Below are 18,197 nucleotides of genomic sequence, written 5' to 3' on the forward strand. Positions count from 1 at the left end.
TGTTCACATGTAGGAAACAGTACTCTAACTGGCTGGCACTAGCTATAAAAACCATGCTTCTTAAAGATCAAAGTAGCAGGGAAAGAGAGAAGACAACAACATTTAAAAAATTAACTAGTTTAAGAGCAAAGAAAATGACACAAAATAGACTTGGCATCAAAGTGTCACTAATATTTTCAAATAGGTCAATGTCTTATAGGAAGTTTCACATCCCTCCCTCCTCTGTGCATCAAAGTCGAGAGTGTGTGAGGACAGCAAGAGGAGGAGGGGTATGAAGTGAGGGACTGGGGCCGAGGGGGGCAGGAGGAAGGAAGGCTTTTGGTAACCACGTTCCTCCCTGTAAGTTAATCAAATGCAGGCTCACGCTCATACCAACTGTGCTCAAGACGGCAAATACAGGCATCTACCTCGGTATGTCTAATTTTAATAACCTTTTTCACGTTTAAACAAGTTTGCCAACCCTTTGTAACTATTATAATTACTTCTCAAATCCTATTTTATTCTAGAGTCCTAAAATATTTTCATTTCATGCTTTTCTTATCACAAAGAAAATAATCCACTAAACAACATACAACACTGCACTGAAATTACACTTTAAAATAACTTCCAATAAAAATTCTCAAGTTTCAAAAACGTTAATGAAAATGCAAAACATGAAGAATATATAAACATATGGTGGTTAGTTGCCAAACAACTGAATTTAAATTGGCCAATCCAATTTACACATAAAACCAAAAATACACAGACTTGGACAAATTGTTTCAGTGAATAAAAATGAATTTGTTCAACCGCATTTACATCCACTGCGTGCTTTGGTAAGATCTCATCTGTAACAAACAAGTCAACCTCCGTATTGCTAGTTGGGTAGTTATAGCTAGATATACAGTGAGCATCACATTGCAAAAAATCCATTTTCTTTTGCTCAGACACCTCTGCAAAAATACATTTACTATTAGGGGAAACAGAAACACTTACAAGTAGCTGGTCAGTTCATCTAAATTGTTGTGCATATTAAATGCATATATTTCTCCTAAATGAAAGAGCTTCTCCAAAGCCTCATAGATGAATATGATGCAAATGAGAGCTGCGAAAGCCTCCTCAGTGAACCGGGTGATGTAACACACAAGGCTGCTTGCATCTGTCGCAACCAAAACAATGCACAAGAAAGAAGTCCACAGACCTATACTGGTTCTCAAAGACAGATAGGAAAGGTGATAATCTCTGTTTAGAAAGAAAAATGTGGACATGATCAACATATACATGCCAAACAGTATTGGTACTTAAAATTTTCATAACAAACAATAAGAACAGCATAAAAACTTAAGATTTCTAAAAGAGAACACATTACAGAATAACAAAATAATGACTAAAGAAAGCTCTATGTGTTTTTCTGCTTCAACTGAAGACTAGCTTCGTATTAGTAGACTTAATGATTATATTTTACTTACACGAAAGATTTACAGTGAAAATCTACTAGGCAATAAATATTTTAAAAACAAAGACCTCACTTTAGAAATCAGTTATGAGGAGTAAATGACAGATAAGCAGCCTGTAGAACAAGTGGATGTATGTTGCTCTCTCTGAAGACCCAGATGCTCCAGTGTCAACATGGCAGCCACACCCCAGCCCCACCACCACCGGCTCCTCTACCACCAGTATCACCACAGTGACTTCATTTTCCAATTCAATTTCAAATAAGAAATTACTACCAGTGAGTCTAAAACACTTGAGGCCACTACATTCTCTACTTATGTGTGTACTGTGCCAGATCAGAATCAGAATCAGCTTGTCCAGTGGTAAAAGAATCCAAACAAGAGGAATTAGTGAATCAAACATTTAACAGCATCAAGTTGTTTCAGACTAAAATATTCAACTGCATTTATCTCACAAAAGGAATAGTACTGCCATGTCAAATTCCGAGGCTACCAGCTCCAGTAACCTGCACTGACCCCACGCTGTGAGCTGCAGCTCCCTCTGTGACACAGGCCTGCTGGGTAAAGTCAGCGTGAGCCTTCGAGATCCACTGCTTTCTAAACTTCCTTTATAAGACCAACATACCGTATAATAAATAATTCAGATTAACTACCTTCTTACTAGGTTGAAATTTGCTAACACAAAGGACTTTTATTGTCCCTCAAGTGATTTGCTTATCAGCACTCGAATCCATTGATTTTATATTCAAGGTGACTGGGGATGAGAGTAGGAGCCAGAGTAGGGTTGACCACACAGTAGCCCCAAAATATTGAAAATATGTATACTCATCAGATCCTCTTTTTCAGCTATTAAATATACAATGTACTTTTAACTAAAGTTAATAACGATAATATATAATTATAAACATACATAAACAAATGTGACAAGTAGGTAACTATTACATACCTGCAGAATTTAAATAAAATTTTTTCAAACACTAAAACTGGACCTGTGCTCCCCAATATTGTTAGAGGTTGCCCAGCAAACAACGAATAGGCAATCCCAGTTAATGATGCTCCAAAAAGAGACTCTATTGCACTCTGTTTAAGGAAAAAAGAAACGAATAAAGGTAATACATCATAAATATATCTCTATCCTACTATAATACATATATATAAGACACCTGGAAAATAAAAATATTAATCAAGTGGTTAAAAAAATAAAGCAAATGCAACTTTAAATCTCAAATTTAAAATTTAAATATGGAAAATTACAAATATATTTTAAATACATGGGAAAATTGTTTCGTTTTAGCATATTAAAGGTGAACTTTTACAATCAACCCTAATTTAAAACTCAATACTACGGGAGGTAAGGAGGAAGGGGTAAATGGAAGATGGACACAGAGGCTCCAATCCTACCTATACATGTTTTACTTCTTAAGCCATTGGTGAGTACAAAGATGTATACATTATTTTGAATATTTTTGCATGTCTGAAATAGTTCATTTAAGAAAATAAAAAACATACTAAATGCTCGATGTGGTGTGCTACAAAAAAAAGACTCCTTCAAGTAGATGAATAAGAAATTAGCATGCTCAAATTTGAAACTATCATTCTCAAACTTGAAATAAAGTACAATTTCCCATACATTTTAAAGAAATTAATCTAATATGATGGGCTTAACCAACATATATAAAACATGAAATGCTTAACATAAATAACAGGTGAAAAATCTCCTTAAAAAACTCCTGGAAACCATAAATGAGGAAATATTATTATTAAAGTTTGGTAAAAACGATAAAATGAAAGACTCATAGAAATCTTAAATCAAAGCTCGTAGGCCAATTTTGTTTCACTACCAAACATTACATCCTAACTGATTAGGTTATCAGTTGCTAAGGCATATAGGCTATGACACTCGACAGAGGGGAGGGGTCAGAAAGAAAACGGTTTACCATTCACAAACATCAAGGTCAACTGGGATATACAATTAAGAAAGGAAAAGCCCATCATCAGTAAAGCAAAGACAAGACACTTGTGAGAAACAAGCCTCCTGGAACTGAGAGGCAGCACAGCAGTAGGCAGAGAGCAGGGCTTCAGAACCAGATCTGAAGTAGAAGACTGCTTCCTACCAGGTGCTAAACCACGGCCGTATCTCAGACTTGTCCAGCCCAACTTTTCTCATTTTTAAATGTGGGTGATGATAGCCAGGAGAACTTAAAGAAGCAGCATTTCTGAAAACACTAGCAAGCATGCTATCTGGCATATGGAGTGCACTCAATAAATGGTAGCAATTATCATCATCAGTAATAACAGCATGTTCCAAAATCAAAATCACAACATAAGAATAGTATGTAGTAAAAGTAACATTCAATTATTAATATAAAAATAGGATCAAACCCACATACAGACTAGACTTTTGGCAAAATGAATGTGTTCATATTAACAATATATTCATGAATTGTATGAGATAAATTTGCTTTCTTGCCCACAGACAAACAAGAGATTGTCCTGGAAGACACTACTAAGCTATTATAAAATCCTTAGTTCAATTATAATATGTATATTTAGGAATGAATTTAGAGTTCAAATCAAAGGAAAAAATGTCTAAACATCTAGAAATAGAAAGCAAAAAATTGAGCAGAGAAACAAAGAGATGGCAAATAAAGAAATGCTAACGGGGTGGGGAAGGCAGTTGGGCACAAAATTAGTTTCCCTCCTCAATGTTGTGTTGAAAAAGCAGAAACTTCCAGGTGAAGACCTTCCTTTCACCATTCCCCAAACCCCTCACTGCCACATTTACTAGGTTCCTTTACCCAGACCTACTTTTTCCCAATTTTTAAACTGTTTCTATGTTCATTCCCAAACTAAAACCTGTCTTTCCCTAAAGAAATCACAGTCCTCCCTATACTGCCCTAACTAACCCACATTCAAAAGCTTCCATTTTACCCACCAGAAGCCCTCCCCTAATCTCCCCCATACGCCTCTCCACTGTACGGCACTGAACAATCCCTGCTGATCTTCCTCCTTCTCTACACCTCTATTTTGGTTTTTACAAAATTACATCATCCTGACTCCTCTTTCAGAGCTCTGATTGTGCCTGTGTCTGATTTGCTGGGCCATTTTTCTCCTCATTCTCATCCTTCCTCCATTTCATAAATGGGGATAACTTCCCACACTTTTTTCCTCTCCTTGTCTCCCTTTACATTGTTAACCTCATCTATTTTCAGTTTCCCAATCTTCATATTTCTTTCTTATCACTCTATAAATTCTGGAACTGCACCTCCTAATGTCTCCATTTCTACCTGAAGTTCCAATAAAGCATCTGAAAATAAACGCATCATCTCCATATCATTTCCCTCCATAATATTTCTGACTTCTCTATTCTAAATTATTACAACTCCTACAGCTCTTCCTTTATCTCACTCATGTGTGGCACAGAACACCACGACATAGTAACTACATATATACTATCCTATCTTTTTCTCCTAGGTTAGGACCCTGAGGATAGACGACACATGCCCATGTCTTACCCTTGTCTATGTTCCTCTAGTGCCTAAAGCTCTATCACATGCACAGGGTATTAAATAGCAGGATGAGACAGGCAGGCAGTGAGTGACAGTCCAAGAGGAAAGAAACAGTATTTCCATGATGGTAACAGACAAGACACACTTCCTCAGGGACCAGCAGAGTTACATGTACAACTTGTGACAGCACATAAAGCAACTTACTAAAAATATCTATCTTTGCTATAAGAATGTAAAAGAATAATATAAAAGAATCTAAATAATCAAAAATAAATTGAGTTGAAAGGAAATTTCAGTTGTCAGGTTTATCTCATGTTCAGCTTATGAAATACTTTAATTGAACAATTATTACTACTTAGAATTGGTTGGTTTTTAACCTTTTATCTGTAAAAAATAAATTTTCTCCAAACAGTAAATATCATTAAACAAAATATACTTAGGAATCACAAACTGTCTCATTTAAATGCCATTAAAATGTACATAAACAGCAACAAAAAAGTCTTTCCAAATTTCACGAAGCACTAGATGCTCTTCTGGTATCAGGCCCCCACAGCCCCAATACAGTATCACCAAGAACAAAAAACATAAAAACTTTCATTCTAGTCATATCAAAATATAGATGCAGTTTTCAGTTATACTTTCCAATTAACACTTTGGCAACGTTCACACAAATTTAATAACAGCAAAATTAAAGTAAACACCACTTCAAAAATCCATCATTTGTCCAGAATTATGCTCCCTTCTTCCAAATAGTCTAGCCCAGGGGACCTGCCAGGGTGGATTAGTTAATGTTAATCACATGGCTCTAACTAATCCTATGATGCCTTAAAGGATACAAAGTGACCCCACAGATAAATTCTCCCACCCATGACCCACCCAGAATCAGTTCAATTTATCTGTCTCCTCCCACCCACTCCCCCCACAAAGACAATACAAGCCTTTTACTCAATTTATAAAACCATTCATCCAGCGAGCCATGACAAACTTTTTTCTTTCTTTCTTTCTTTTTTTTTTTTTTTACCTCAACTGTGCATCTTCTCCTGTTCAAATGGCTTCCCCATGTTTTCCATTGCAATTACCTTTGGGGGAAGTCTGCTTTGGGACAGGTTAATCATGCTGTGGGTAGACTCTTCAAATAAAAGTATGAATAGTGAGACAAATGCACACAGACACTTGCCTCTGAAGAGCTAAGAGCCTGGCCGCTACCAATCTTTGTACTCACTATTCTGCCTTCTGTAGCTTCTCCAAGCAGCCCTCCAAAAGTGATTACAGGAGACATACAGGCACAGTATAGGAAAAGAATCGAGGCCAGGCACTGCAGACTTAATGCATCCTTGAAGTCACTCAAGAAAAAAGGTGCTTTCCTTTTGATGTCAAGTATCAAACCACCAAAAAGCCTAAATAGGTGAGATGAAACTCGTCAAACTGTACACTAGAGGATTCTGGCTAGTTCAAACTAAAACTATGGGCTAAATAAAACTGCTGGTGCCTAGCGTTTTGTCAACAAAAATCAATATCCTATTTAAATAATGGTATAAATTATAGAAGACAAACTCATTTAATCTAATCCACTGATAGTGGAAAGGTAGACCTCACTAAGTTAAAAGAGACATAAACATCTGTATCATATGGACTATATACTGAAAAGACTACAGGCAAATGACTATATGAGTAAATGCAATAAATATCAAACACAAATGTGCAAGGAAATACATAATAAAAATAAATAAAACCTAACAACCCATTCATGAAAATGTGCATAAGCAATGCTATTAATCATTATTTATATTATAAATCTTAAAGGCAAGTGTCAGAAATACCAGGAATGCAATTATAATATAATCATAAGTCCCCAAATATCCTTTAATATGAATGTAGTATGCTCAGGCCCACTCAGTAGTGAATTAAATAATTTTAGTTTTAAAATTTTAGTACTTCAAACACATAAATACTTCTGGTCTAGAAAAAAAGCCTAAAAACTATTTCAGTGTATGTAATTTACTGTATATGTAGTCAAACCAGTGTGCATAGTAATAAAACTAAGAGGTTTTAGTTAGTAAATTTAAAATCTATATTTGCACATCAAATCATTTCAATGACTTATCATTTCAGTGTGTTTTAAAATCAGACTTTTGGATACATCTAATTTGAAAGCATTCCACTACAATATAAGCTCTGTGAGGGGCAGGGACCTTTTCTTATTCACTGCCATTATCTCCAGTGTCTAGAACACTGCCTGGGAAATAGTAGGTACTCAATAAATACCGGTGACAAATCAGTAATTTAAAAAGATTTTGTGACTCATAAAACAGCATTCAAATCCCTACTGCAGAAAAATACACCAAACAAATTAACCTTATGCTTTCAAATGCTTTAGATGTTTCAAGCTTTACCATTCTAGCTTTTTCCAAAGTTAATACTGAAATAAAGCCTAAACATAAATTGACACCTGGAAGAAGTTATCCTATAAATAATATGACAGCAAGGGGACTAAGAAAACTGTAAAAAAAGGTGCCAACTTGCAATAAAAAAGGTGCCAATGATAATCTAGAAAATGAAAGTATATCATCAAATCAATCATTTATGTGAGACTCTCGGGTAACATGAGATCACTGGGGGTCTGGCTTGGTACCTCTCAGTGACTAACCCTACCTCAGTTTGAAGTCTGAAGAAGTAATAATAATAATAACAACTTAAATGAGCACCTTTTGCATGGGGACACAGTCTTACTCTATTATACTGAGAGACTACTATATTAGTCAATGAATTAAGATATCCTGTATAAGCTATCCTGGTTTTTTAAACAAATATTTAAGTTTCAAGATCTTTAGTTCTATAGGGACCACCAATGGATAAAACAGTATCAACATCCACATGCTTTTTTCTACACAATGGTAATACCATATCATTTTCTACCTCTACAAAATATTTGAAGACAATGTTTGCACCCGGTAATATTTCTATTCTTTATTCCAAAAATTAACTTCTGCAACAATTTTTCTAACTAGGTTTCCAGAGACTATTACTATGGTTTAATTATGCTTGTCTGTTGAATTTTACATTGCCTCATGATGTACTGCTCATGGAAGAGTTTTACATCTATGCACACCCACGACACATTGGTTACAATTCCTCTCTGTTCCCATAATTCTCTAACTTCATATAAGAATGGCAATAGGACACCACACTTTCCTCAAGAACCTTCTGTACAGGCAGTTAAATTAACCTACTATAGAACTACAATACTCTTAATATATGCTGCATAATATTTTCATTTTAAATTAAATCCTGTTATACAGAACCCAATATAGTCTAGTAAACTACTTTAAAATGCATATTAATTATCCTTAACATTATATACCTATAAAATAATACACATTTTTTAAAATATGGAAAAAATACTGTACAAAATTACTTTCCAAATATTTGCAAAGAAAAAGAATGCTTATGCCTTTTCCATCAAATCAATCTCTAGCCCCTAAAAGACACCCACACTTTATCAGTATCTGTACCCACCGTCCAGTCCTCTGTAGCTCAGGCCCAGCATGGTGTGGGGCCTCCTTAGGGGTCTCACCCGAGCTGGGGGCAGATCCATTGGGAAATACAGGAATCTTTCTCTTTTCCTGCATTTCACAAAAAACACATTTTCAGAATTGTTTTAAGGAAGCTGAGAAGGCATCTTCAATTAGAGGGAACATGAGATCTCATACTGATTATATATCTAACCAGTACTCCTAGAAAAAATGCTTCCTAATGTAAACTTCCACTTTAAAGAAACTGCACTTTGAAATAGAATCTAAAATTTGTCTCTATTAATATTTCAGATTTATATTGTTTTTTTCTGCTTTATATTCTAATATCAGATATACTATAAAACACCCACACACACCATTTCAAATTACTACTCAGCAACAGAAGCAAAAATACCCAATAAAGCATCTCTCCAACTAGAATTTTTTAAATCTTACTCATGTTAACTATAGAAAAAATATACTTTACATTAAGAGTAAATGCCATTTTTTTCTTTTTAAAGTACTTCCCTTAAGACATAAGTAGCGCAAGAGTTATTAAACAAATTTTCATAAAAATCAATTTCCCATTAAGTTTTATTACAAATTCAAGAGTACTATTCTCATGATAAAAGATCTCCTCCTCCTCACCAGAGTGAGCTTTTAATTTGTTACCTCCAAAGGTCAGAGGTTGCTGGACTAAAAAAAGTGTGTGTGTGTGTGTGTGTGTGTGTGTGTGGTGGGGGTGGCGGGGTGGGGTTTGGGTTGGGGTGGGTGGGAGACCCCTAGAGGGAGAGAGAGGAGACCAAAGAGAAAGGGAGAGGGAGGAGGAGAAAGAAAAAGATGGGGTTGGGGGTGGTGTTCATCCCAGGAGGTGCCCCGGATCAAAGACTCTGGCTCAACTACAGACTTAAACTCCTTGGTTCACATATTCAGTATTTATAGAGCAGCACAACTTATCTATAATCATAAGATTACCATTTGAAAATGTCAAAATTAAAACTAACTTACATCATAGCTCAAAGGGGAAAGAGAAAACAAAAGTACAGAATTCCTAGAAAACAAATCTAAAGAAAAATACTATATATCAAAATCTATGGGATACAGTAAAAGCTTCATTCAAGAAAATGAAGCACTTATATTAAGAAAATTGGAAGAATAAAAATAAGTGTATTAAGCATTTAATTCAGGAAATGTGAAAAAAATCTTTGAAGGAAGGTGAAAGGAATAAAATAAAGCAGCTAAAAGCAGAAATCAAGTTACAAAACACAATATACTTTTTTAAAAAGGAGAACTGAAATAAATTTTAAAAGCTGCTCTACTGGAAAAATAAACTGATAAACCATTAGTTAATATACAACCAAAGATACAACAAGGAGGCAACTTCATAAATTTTACATACATATAAGAAACATATATATATGTACAAAGAGAGAGACAGACTGCACAACACAACCCTCTGCAAATAAATGAAAAATTTTGATGAAATGGGTAATATACCAAAAAACATAATTTCCCAAAATTGACACCAGAAAATAGGTAATTTTCTATGGTATACAGTTTACCAAAACTGACTCCAGAAAAAAGAGAAAGCTTACACAAACCAATTTCCACAGAAGAAATAAGCAAGTTGTTGAAGTCTACGACACAAAAGTCAAGCTCAGAAAATTTTAATAAAGAAATCTTTCAAACTTTCAGAACCAAATTATTCCAAACCACTTAAGGTTTAAAGAACACAGAAAAAGGAAAACTTACAAATTTGTTTTTATGAAACAAGTATAATGACGATACCAAAACGTGAAGACCGCACAAAAATCTATATACCAATCTACTTACAAACAGAGGATGGCAAACAACTTAAATAAAACATTAGACAAAGACTACAGGCACTTTAAAGCCCAAGTTGGCTTATTCCAACAATGCAAGAGTGTTTTCAAATTAAAGAACCTATTAATGTGATTTACCATGATAACTGATAAATAAAATTTATATGATCATCTCCAGAGATGCTAAAAAGCCCTTTGACAAAATTCAACATTCACTTATATTAAAAATTTCAATAAAACAGAAATTAGGGTACTTTCTTAACATGATAAAATGTGTACTTTGGCACCAAACACAGTAACTTAATGAGAGAAACACTAGGGATATTGACTACAATTAGGAAAAAATTAAGAAATGCCCTTTAAAGTCAACTACTACTTAAAACTATTAGAGATTTTAATCAATACAATTAACAGAAAACTTGTTAGAGGTATAAGAATTAGAAAATAAGGAATAAAATTATCTCTTATTGCAGATTACATGACTAAAAAACTACTACATACAATAAAAGCATTAAGAAAGGTAGCAGGATACAAAAGAAATATACAATAACCAATAGCCTTCATAAATAAATATATATGTGTGTGTGAATATACATACATACACATATATACACACACACACACATATATATATATATATATATAAAACAAGCAGATGATATAATGGAACAAAGACCTCATTTATAATAGAAACAAAGATAAAATACTTATGAATACACTCACCAAGAGCGTGTAAGGCATAGATAAGGAGAACTTTACAATATTCTTTAAGGACACAAAAACTGACTTGAAATAGGAAAACAACTGGGGAAAGATGTACCATGTTCTTGAATAGATTCAATATTACAAAGATGTCAACTTTCCCTCAGTTCATTTAGAAATTTAATTTCCATCACAATTTTTTAAAAATCACATTTTATTTCTGTAAGTAAAAAGCCGATTTTAAAGCTTATGTGAAAAATAAATATGAAAAGATGGCCAAGAAAATTCAGAAAAACAAGAGTAAGAGAGAGGTTGAGAATGAATGCAGACCTACCAGATATTAAAATATAACAAAAAGCCTCAGAAATTAAAGTGTGAAATTGGTCCATGAATAGACAGACCACTGGAAAAGAAATCCCAGAAACAGACCTGAATGCATATGGAAATCTAATAAATGATAAAGACAACATCACCAATCAAGTGGAGAAATGCTTAACTTTTTAATAAATAGGGACAACCAGGCCGCAATTTAGAAAAAAGACAAATTGCATGCATTCTCTACATAATACGTCATGATAAATTCAAAAGGATCAACGAATGATTTAAATGTTAAAAAAAAGTGATGGAGGGCGATGAGCAAAAAATATTCAGGAATATTCAACTTCACTAATTATAGAAATGCAAATTAAAACCACATTAAAATACCAGATATAGTAAGATAATGATACCTATCAGACTGACAAATATTCAAAAGTTTGACAACACACTGTGCTAGTGAGGCTGTAGGGAAACAGGCATTCTCATTCATCACCAAAATGAGTCCACAACAGTTCAACCCGATAAGAGGAGATTCTGGTAATATCTGCTAAAATTATAAATAAATTCCCATGTGAGCCAGCAATCTTATTCCTATGAATCCATCCTACAGACAGACACATCTGCACAAGACTAAAATGGCAATATGAACACTATGATATGGTTTGTAATAGCAAAAGACTGAAAACAACCTGCACCAGAAACAAGACAAACTATGGTGCATCCATACTGGAATAAAACACAGCTGTGAGGAAAGGAAGGAGGAGTATTTCTATGATTTCTTATGATCAGATCCCCAGGAAATATTGTTACATGAGAAAAGCAAGGTGCAGAACACTACCAATAGGATGTTAACTTCTGGTAAGAAAGAGGAGAGAACAAGACTATATGTTCATATTTCCCTGTACTAAATAAAAACTGGAAGGATAACAAAAAACTAATAACAAATGGTGACACACAGTAGGTGGGGACAGGGGTAAGAAGGCAAACGGGACACGGTGGGGAACAACTTCTCTGAGTGTAGTTCTTCATATAGTTTTGAGTTTTGAAAATGTATAAACTATTTGAAAAATGTTTAATAAAAAAAAAAAGTAACTCCAAGAAGTACTGTGTGGATTCTCACCTGAGAAGGAACGCTCTTCGGCGGCTCTATGCGTATGGAAGGGTCCCACTCTCCTGGAGGTAGGACAGTCACTTGATCTAAAAATTCATCAATTCCAGATAGGAGGTCATTTCTGTCTTTTGCTTTATAAGCTACATCATGAAAAATCTAAAGAAAAATACACATATTGAGTAAAAGGATTGTAAAGCTGAAAGAAAATTCTACGCATAGTAATCCACTTTAGATATCATAACTAAGTCTACATAATTACCTTAACTCTTGTTCCCACTCTCGCTAATAACTTTAAAAAATAACCCACTATTAGTACTACCAGATGAATTAACAGTAACAAACAACAAAAGAAACCAGTGATGTGTTAATACACAACAATTTTTAAAAAGAGAATATTTTACTTGGGAAATAATAAATACAGAATAAAATAATACTGCATGTGTGTCATTCCACTTTTATGACATTTTAATGTCATTTATCCTAAAGGAATAATCATGGGTATGCTAACAATCTTACTTAAATAACTAATTTGATCATTTATATTTACTGGGTGCCTACTATTTGGCAGGCACAATTCTGAGCACTGTGGACACAGATATGGCAAAGTCCCTGCACTCAAGAACTCAGGGGGAAAGACAGTAAAACAGGTAATTACATAAATACACAACTGCAGGTAATAATAAATGTGCCTATAAAAATAAAGCAGGGTAAAGGAAGGGAAGCTGATGGGGAAGAATTGGGTGGCCAAGGAAGGTCTCTTAGAGGAGGAAACACTACAGGAGGAATCTGTCTGAAATGAGGGACAAAGCATGCACAGGGTGGGGTGGAGGTGGTAGAGTGAGCACTCAGGCAAAGGGAAGAGCAGCAATGTCCAGGGGCAGCAGTGAGCATAGCACATCTGAGGAACAAAAAGGAAGCTGATGTGGACGGAGCAAGTGGTAGAGAAAAGGTGACTAGTCAGTCATAGCATGTAAATTTCCAAAAAAAAAAAAAAAAAGGCGTACAGAGGCTAGATTAGGCAGACCCTATTAAGACAACAGTAAAGAGTCTAAATTTAAACAAATATACAATAGGATGTCATTGATACATCTGGATCAAGGAAATGATTTATTCGAATCTGCATATTACTGATAGTACAGAGGAAAATACTATAAGAGAAAGGCCCATATGATCCACTTTTGTCACCAAAGAAAAGAAGGTAAGAGAGTCTAAGCTGGAGGGAGAAGTGATGGTGCAGATGGAAAGGAGATGGTAGATTAAATGCAAAATACACAGAAAAGGTAAAATCAATAAAATCTGGTTACTGACTGAGACAGAACAGAGAAAGGAGGTCAGTTCAGACATGTGGGGTTTCAGATGCCTTAGGGACACAAAGCAGAGATGTCTAACAAGTACCCGACTATAAAGCTCTCTCCCAAAGAGATAAAAGTCCTGATCAATACAGGCCATGGTCAAAGATGAAGTCCACAAAAGCAAGAAATTATAGAGAAAAAAGGGGAAAACACAAAGTCCTGAGGAAAACCCAAAGAACCAATATCCTGAAATGCAGGATGAAGAAAATTTCAAAACGTCAAGAAGATGGTCAATAATTTCAACCTGGGGGGGAGAGAGGAAACCAAACAGTATCCACTGATCCCTGACAGAAAGGTCCTTAAAGACCTTGCAAAAGGCAAATAGTGAATATGAGATAAAATAGTAAAGACAAGCAAGGACAATATTTTAAGCTTCACTATGAAAGGAGAACTATAATTTAATATGCATTATATGCTTTTTAATCAGTGTCCATGTCAAAGGGCATTTTAATTACCTCATCCGTCATGAGGGTGGCTATTGATCTTCCAATTTCGTGGTACTGCGGCGCCTTGCCTGCAGGACCCAATAACAGAAACAAAAACCTAAGGAAACATGAAAACACAGATTTAAACATAAACAACATACACATATAAATTTAGGAATCATAAAGAAATAATTCAAATGTAAACACAGAAACAACACTCAGACCTCTTTTCCATCCTCACACACCAATGGCTGAAAAGAGGATGGAACTCTATTCAGATGAAAACAGATCACAAAACTAAGAAAGGCATTCATAAATAAGTTTCTACCAAGTTATTACTTTTCATCTTCCTTAGAGTAAAAAAGTACTTAAGGAATTGGTGTTTTACATTAAAAGTTCCCATCTTCTATAGCCTTCTGAATTTTGAGTAAACAATTTTTTCTTGTCTGTACTGATGAAAAAAAGTAAATTAGTAAATAAAGTGAATACTAATCCCATTTAAGTATTTACTTTGGCTTAATAAAATAGCTAAGAGTATGCACAAGAAATCCATGATCCCTCAAACTACAGTCTGGATAAAGACGCTAATGTGGTAAATAAGGGACTAATCCCTTTGGAAGGAAAAGCATTTTTATTTATGACTCCAAATTTAACATCAAACCTCTTATTATTTGATTTTAATTTATTTATAGTGACTAAATAAAAATTATTTAACTTCCTACTTAGTTATATCATTGTTAACACTACAGTAAAATATTAATATTCACAGTAATCCAAACTGGAAGTATTCATCTTCCTGCTTTATAAGAATTTAAATGTGAATCTATGAAATTATTCTTCTCATTTATCTTAATACTATACCGTTAATGCAATTCAGTAAAGCTTAAGAACTGGCACATATATTTCAATCAAGCTGCAATTAATTCTTCTTATTTACTATTATATGAATAAGAAAAAAATATTTTTAATTATTCTCATTTGTAATTAAGTTTATACAATCAGTAGCTAACAAACTGATAACCCTTTATAACACAACTTGCTAATTCTTAAGGATATGACCCCCATTTCAATTTTTACTTATAATGTATACTGAACAGAAGATTTATCAGGTCAGAACAAAGCATTTTGCCTAATTCAGAGGCATTATTACATTTAATCAACCCTGTGAGGTACTGCTACCCTCATTTTACAAATAAAGCTTAGAGAACTGAAGTCTGGCTTGACCGTCCCACAAAAAGTGGCAGAGCAAGGATTCAATTCCATTCTCTCTGACTTCAGTGCCTGCACAGAACATACTATGTCTAAAATGATGAACTGTTTTTTAAACCAAAGCTCCCAAGATACTGAACTTCTTGTAAAAATATAAATCCAATGTATTTTTTTTAATTTATAATTTGAGTTTTTAAATTTATCAATTTTTTTTAACAGATCTTTATTGGAGTATAATTGCTTCACAATACCGTGTAAGTTTCTATTGCACAACAAAGCGAATCAGCCACATGCATACACATGTCCCCATATCCCCTCCCTCTTGAGCCTCCCTCCCATCCTTCCTAGGTCATCCCAAAGCACCGAGCCGATCTCCCTGTGCTATGCTGCATAAAGCAACATGTTCCTTCAGTGAATAAAATTTTTTAGATTTTGGACATTCTGGGAGAATGTTAATTGGAATTAACCCTCTCTTTACCTTGTAGGAACAGGGACCTCAGTCAGCCCTGAGAGAAGAACAGCAGGAGCCAGTCTCACAAACGCAATTATAGGTCTCTCCAAAAAATCCACTTCTCCCACCAGAACATTGGATGCCTCAGCTCCCGAAGGAATTTTTCTCATGAAATTCATATCAACCTAGTGACAAATAAATAACAATTAAAAATAAAGTGTGCATGGTATTAATAAGACCAGAGGGAAATAGGAAAGAAAAGATGCTTTTAAGACTACTATTTGCTAATCAAAACTGGTGATCTAAAGGATGTAAAAATCCCAAAATTCTCACAAATACAAAGAATGAAATAGACAAATACAAAAAAGCAAGCAAAACACATCTACCAAACAATACTCCCAACTGTTTTACTGGCATAGTCTTTACTACTTCAGAGATCTAAATTACCAAACATACAAACTAGAGAAAATTTTCAATGAATATAGCAGTATTCATTAAAAACTATTAAAGACAAAAATATAGTTCACAAGCTAACAGTGGTCCATGAAATTATACACAGTGCTAAAAATATTCATTTAATTATCATCTATTGTTTAATCTTAGAAATCAATTAGTTCCTTTATATTTTATGTATTTTTATAAGTCCTTTTTATTTTAAAGAACTCTGGGCATTCCCCAGTATTTTCATTAAGTGGGAAAAATTATGTTTATTTAAAACTACAATAGCCATAATTGGTATAGATATATGGTAGTGCTATATAATCAAATTCAGTTGTCTGTGTATAATTACAAAGAAAAGGTTACAAGCATAATATCAAAGTATGGCAACTTCTTCGTTTATACGCAGTTTCACACAAGGCACTAAACAACCACTTACAGGGCTATCTATTAAAATAAAACCAGCACTTACAGCGGGCCTCTTGAGTCCCACACCCAGTGTGCCACAACTACAGTGCCAGGAGGCAGACTCCTGCCCAACAGGAGATAAGGAGGTGTACACAAGGACAGACCAAGTAAAAAAAGGAAAACTGTGACAGAGGAACAAAAGTAAATGGCATCTGCCATGTCTAGAGGAGATGTATAACGTAAACTATAGTAATTTATTCATTGCAATTTAGTTATTGAACACTTTACACTCATCTGAAATAATTGGAGCACCAGTAAAAATATGATCGACTTAGAACAGTACAACGTCCCATAAGCAAGGGTTTTTTTTGGCAAAGCTTTTTATAATTTTAGAGCATGAAGCTCAGCAAAGCTATACCGCAAATCATCATTTAAATGCCTTTTCTGCAAAATGTGATTTATAGACTTTGCATCATAAAATAAAGGCTTAAAAAATGAATCTTACTTGAAATAATCACATTTAATTAAAAGTCTGACATTGTATCCTATAGTAAATACCAATAAAAAAATTTACAATGGCCACAGGGGATCAATTATTCAGAGGCAGTACTCACAAAGTACGCTTTAAATTCAATTGTAATTTGAACTTGTAGTTTTTTGTCCTGTTCTTTTGAAATAAGTTCTTTTTATATTTCATTTAAATACTCATCTACCACAATTAAAAATCATAGTTGAGATAGGTGAATTGTTTTTAAATCCACGCCTTTACCTTTACCTACCCATGGGGAAGCACCAATGTTTCCCAGTGACATTCCAGAAAGTACTGACACCATAAGACAATAATTCTGGGATCACATTACAGCCGAGAAAAAGCTGAATCATTACTGCTGTAACATCATTACCAGAATTAATCTTTCTAGTGGTGGTAGCTCCAGAACAAACGACTGTAATTCAAAAGGTACTGAAGTTTCATGATATCTATGGGTAGGTATAGATGAAAATACCATATTATTCATATATTCTTTTTTCAGAATTTCTAACACTAGTAAGATATAACGTTATTCAAGTGCTATGAGACTGTTACCTTTCTCACAATTTCTGATCATAAATTAACATATCACAAGCATCACATGCAGGTTTATAGGCATCAGTTATTAAAAAATTATTATAATCAATGTTAGTAAAGCCACATTGCTACAATTTTCTCAGTAAAAATGACTATGAAAATGTATAGTTAATAACAGAATTACCTTGCTGAAGTCAACAGTACTATTTTCTCTGCTTCCTCCACTTCCATTACCTTTCATTTCTCCACTTTTACTATTGTCCAAGTTTCCAGGTGCAGACTGTGGAGAGGCCAAAATACCTGTATTTAAGAACAAACAAATTCCAAACTAGTAAGGAGAAAATTCACTTTGTAACCTGAATCTGCTCATATCCTGAAAGTGATGGTTTATTAAAAGCAAATGTGTTAGGTAAAAAAAAAAAAAAAAAGGTGCCAAGTGT

General features: G+C 34.2%; 1 protein-coding gene across 11 annotated transcripts in view; it reads right to left on the reverse strand.

Moving 5' to 3' along the window:
* Positions 1–18,197, reverse strand: part of SLC4A7 (solute carrier family 4 member 7) — a 136,209-nt gene that overhangs the window by 46,498 nt on the left and 71,514 nt on the right. For all 11 annotated transcript variants that reach the window (XM_061196439.1, XM_061196442.1, XM_061196443.1 and 8 more), the window contains 8 exons: positions 17,942–18,057; positions 15,873–16,030; positions 14,216–14,303; positions 12,418–12,564; positions 8,459–8,565; positions 6,165–6,339; positions 2,380–2,513; positions 976–1,221 (listed from right to left, as the gene is read on the reverse strand). In XM_061196439.1, the coding sequence (XP_061052422.1) occupies positions 976–1,221; positions 2,380–2,513; positions 6,165–6,339; positions 8,459–8,565; positions 12,418–12,564; positions 14,216–14,303; positions 15,873–16,030; positions 17,942–18,057 (1,171 nt within the window). The remainder of the gene's footprint in view (positions 1–975; positions 1,222–2,379; positions 2,514–6,164; positions 6,340–8,458; positions 8,566–12,417; positions 12,565–14,215; positions 14,304–15,872; positions 16,031–17,941; positions 18,058–18,197) is intronic.

The sequence above is a fragment of the Eubalaena glacialis genome, chromosome 7 (assembly GCF_028564815.1).
Source record: "Eubalaena glacialis isolate mEubGla1 chromosome 7, mEubGla1.1.hap2.+ XY, whole genome shotgun sequence".
In the NCBI taxonomy this organism is placed as follows: domain Eukaryota; kingdom Metazoa; phylum Chordata; class Mammalia; order Artiodactyla; family Balaenidae; genus Eubalaena; species Eubalaena glacialis.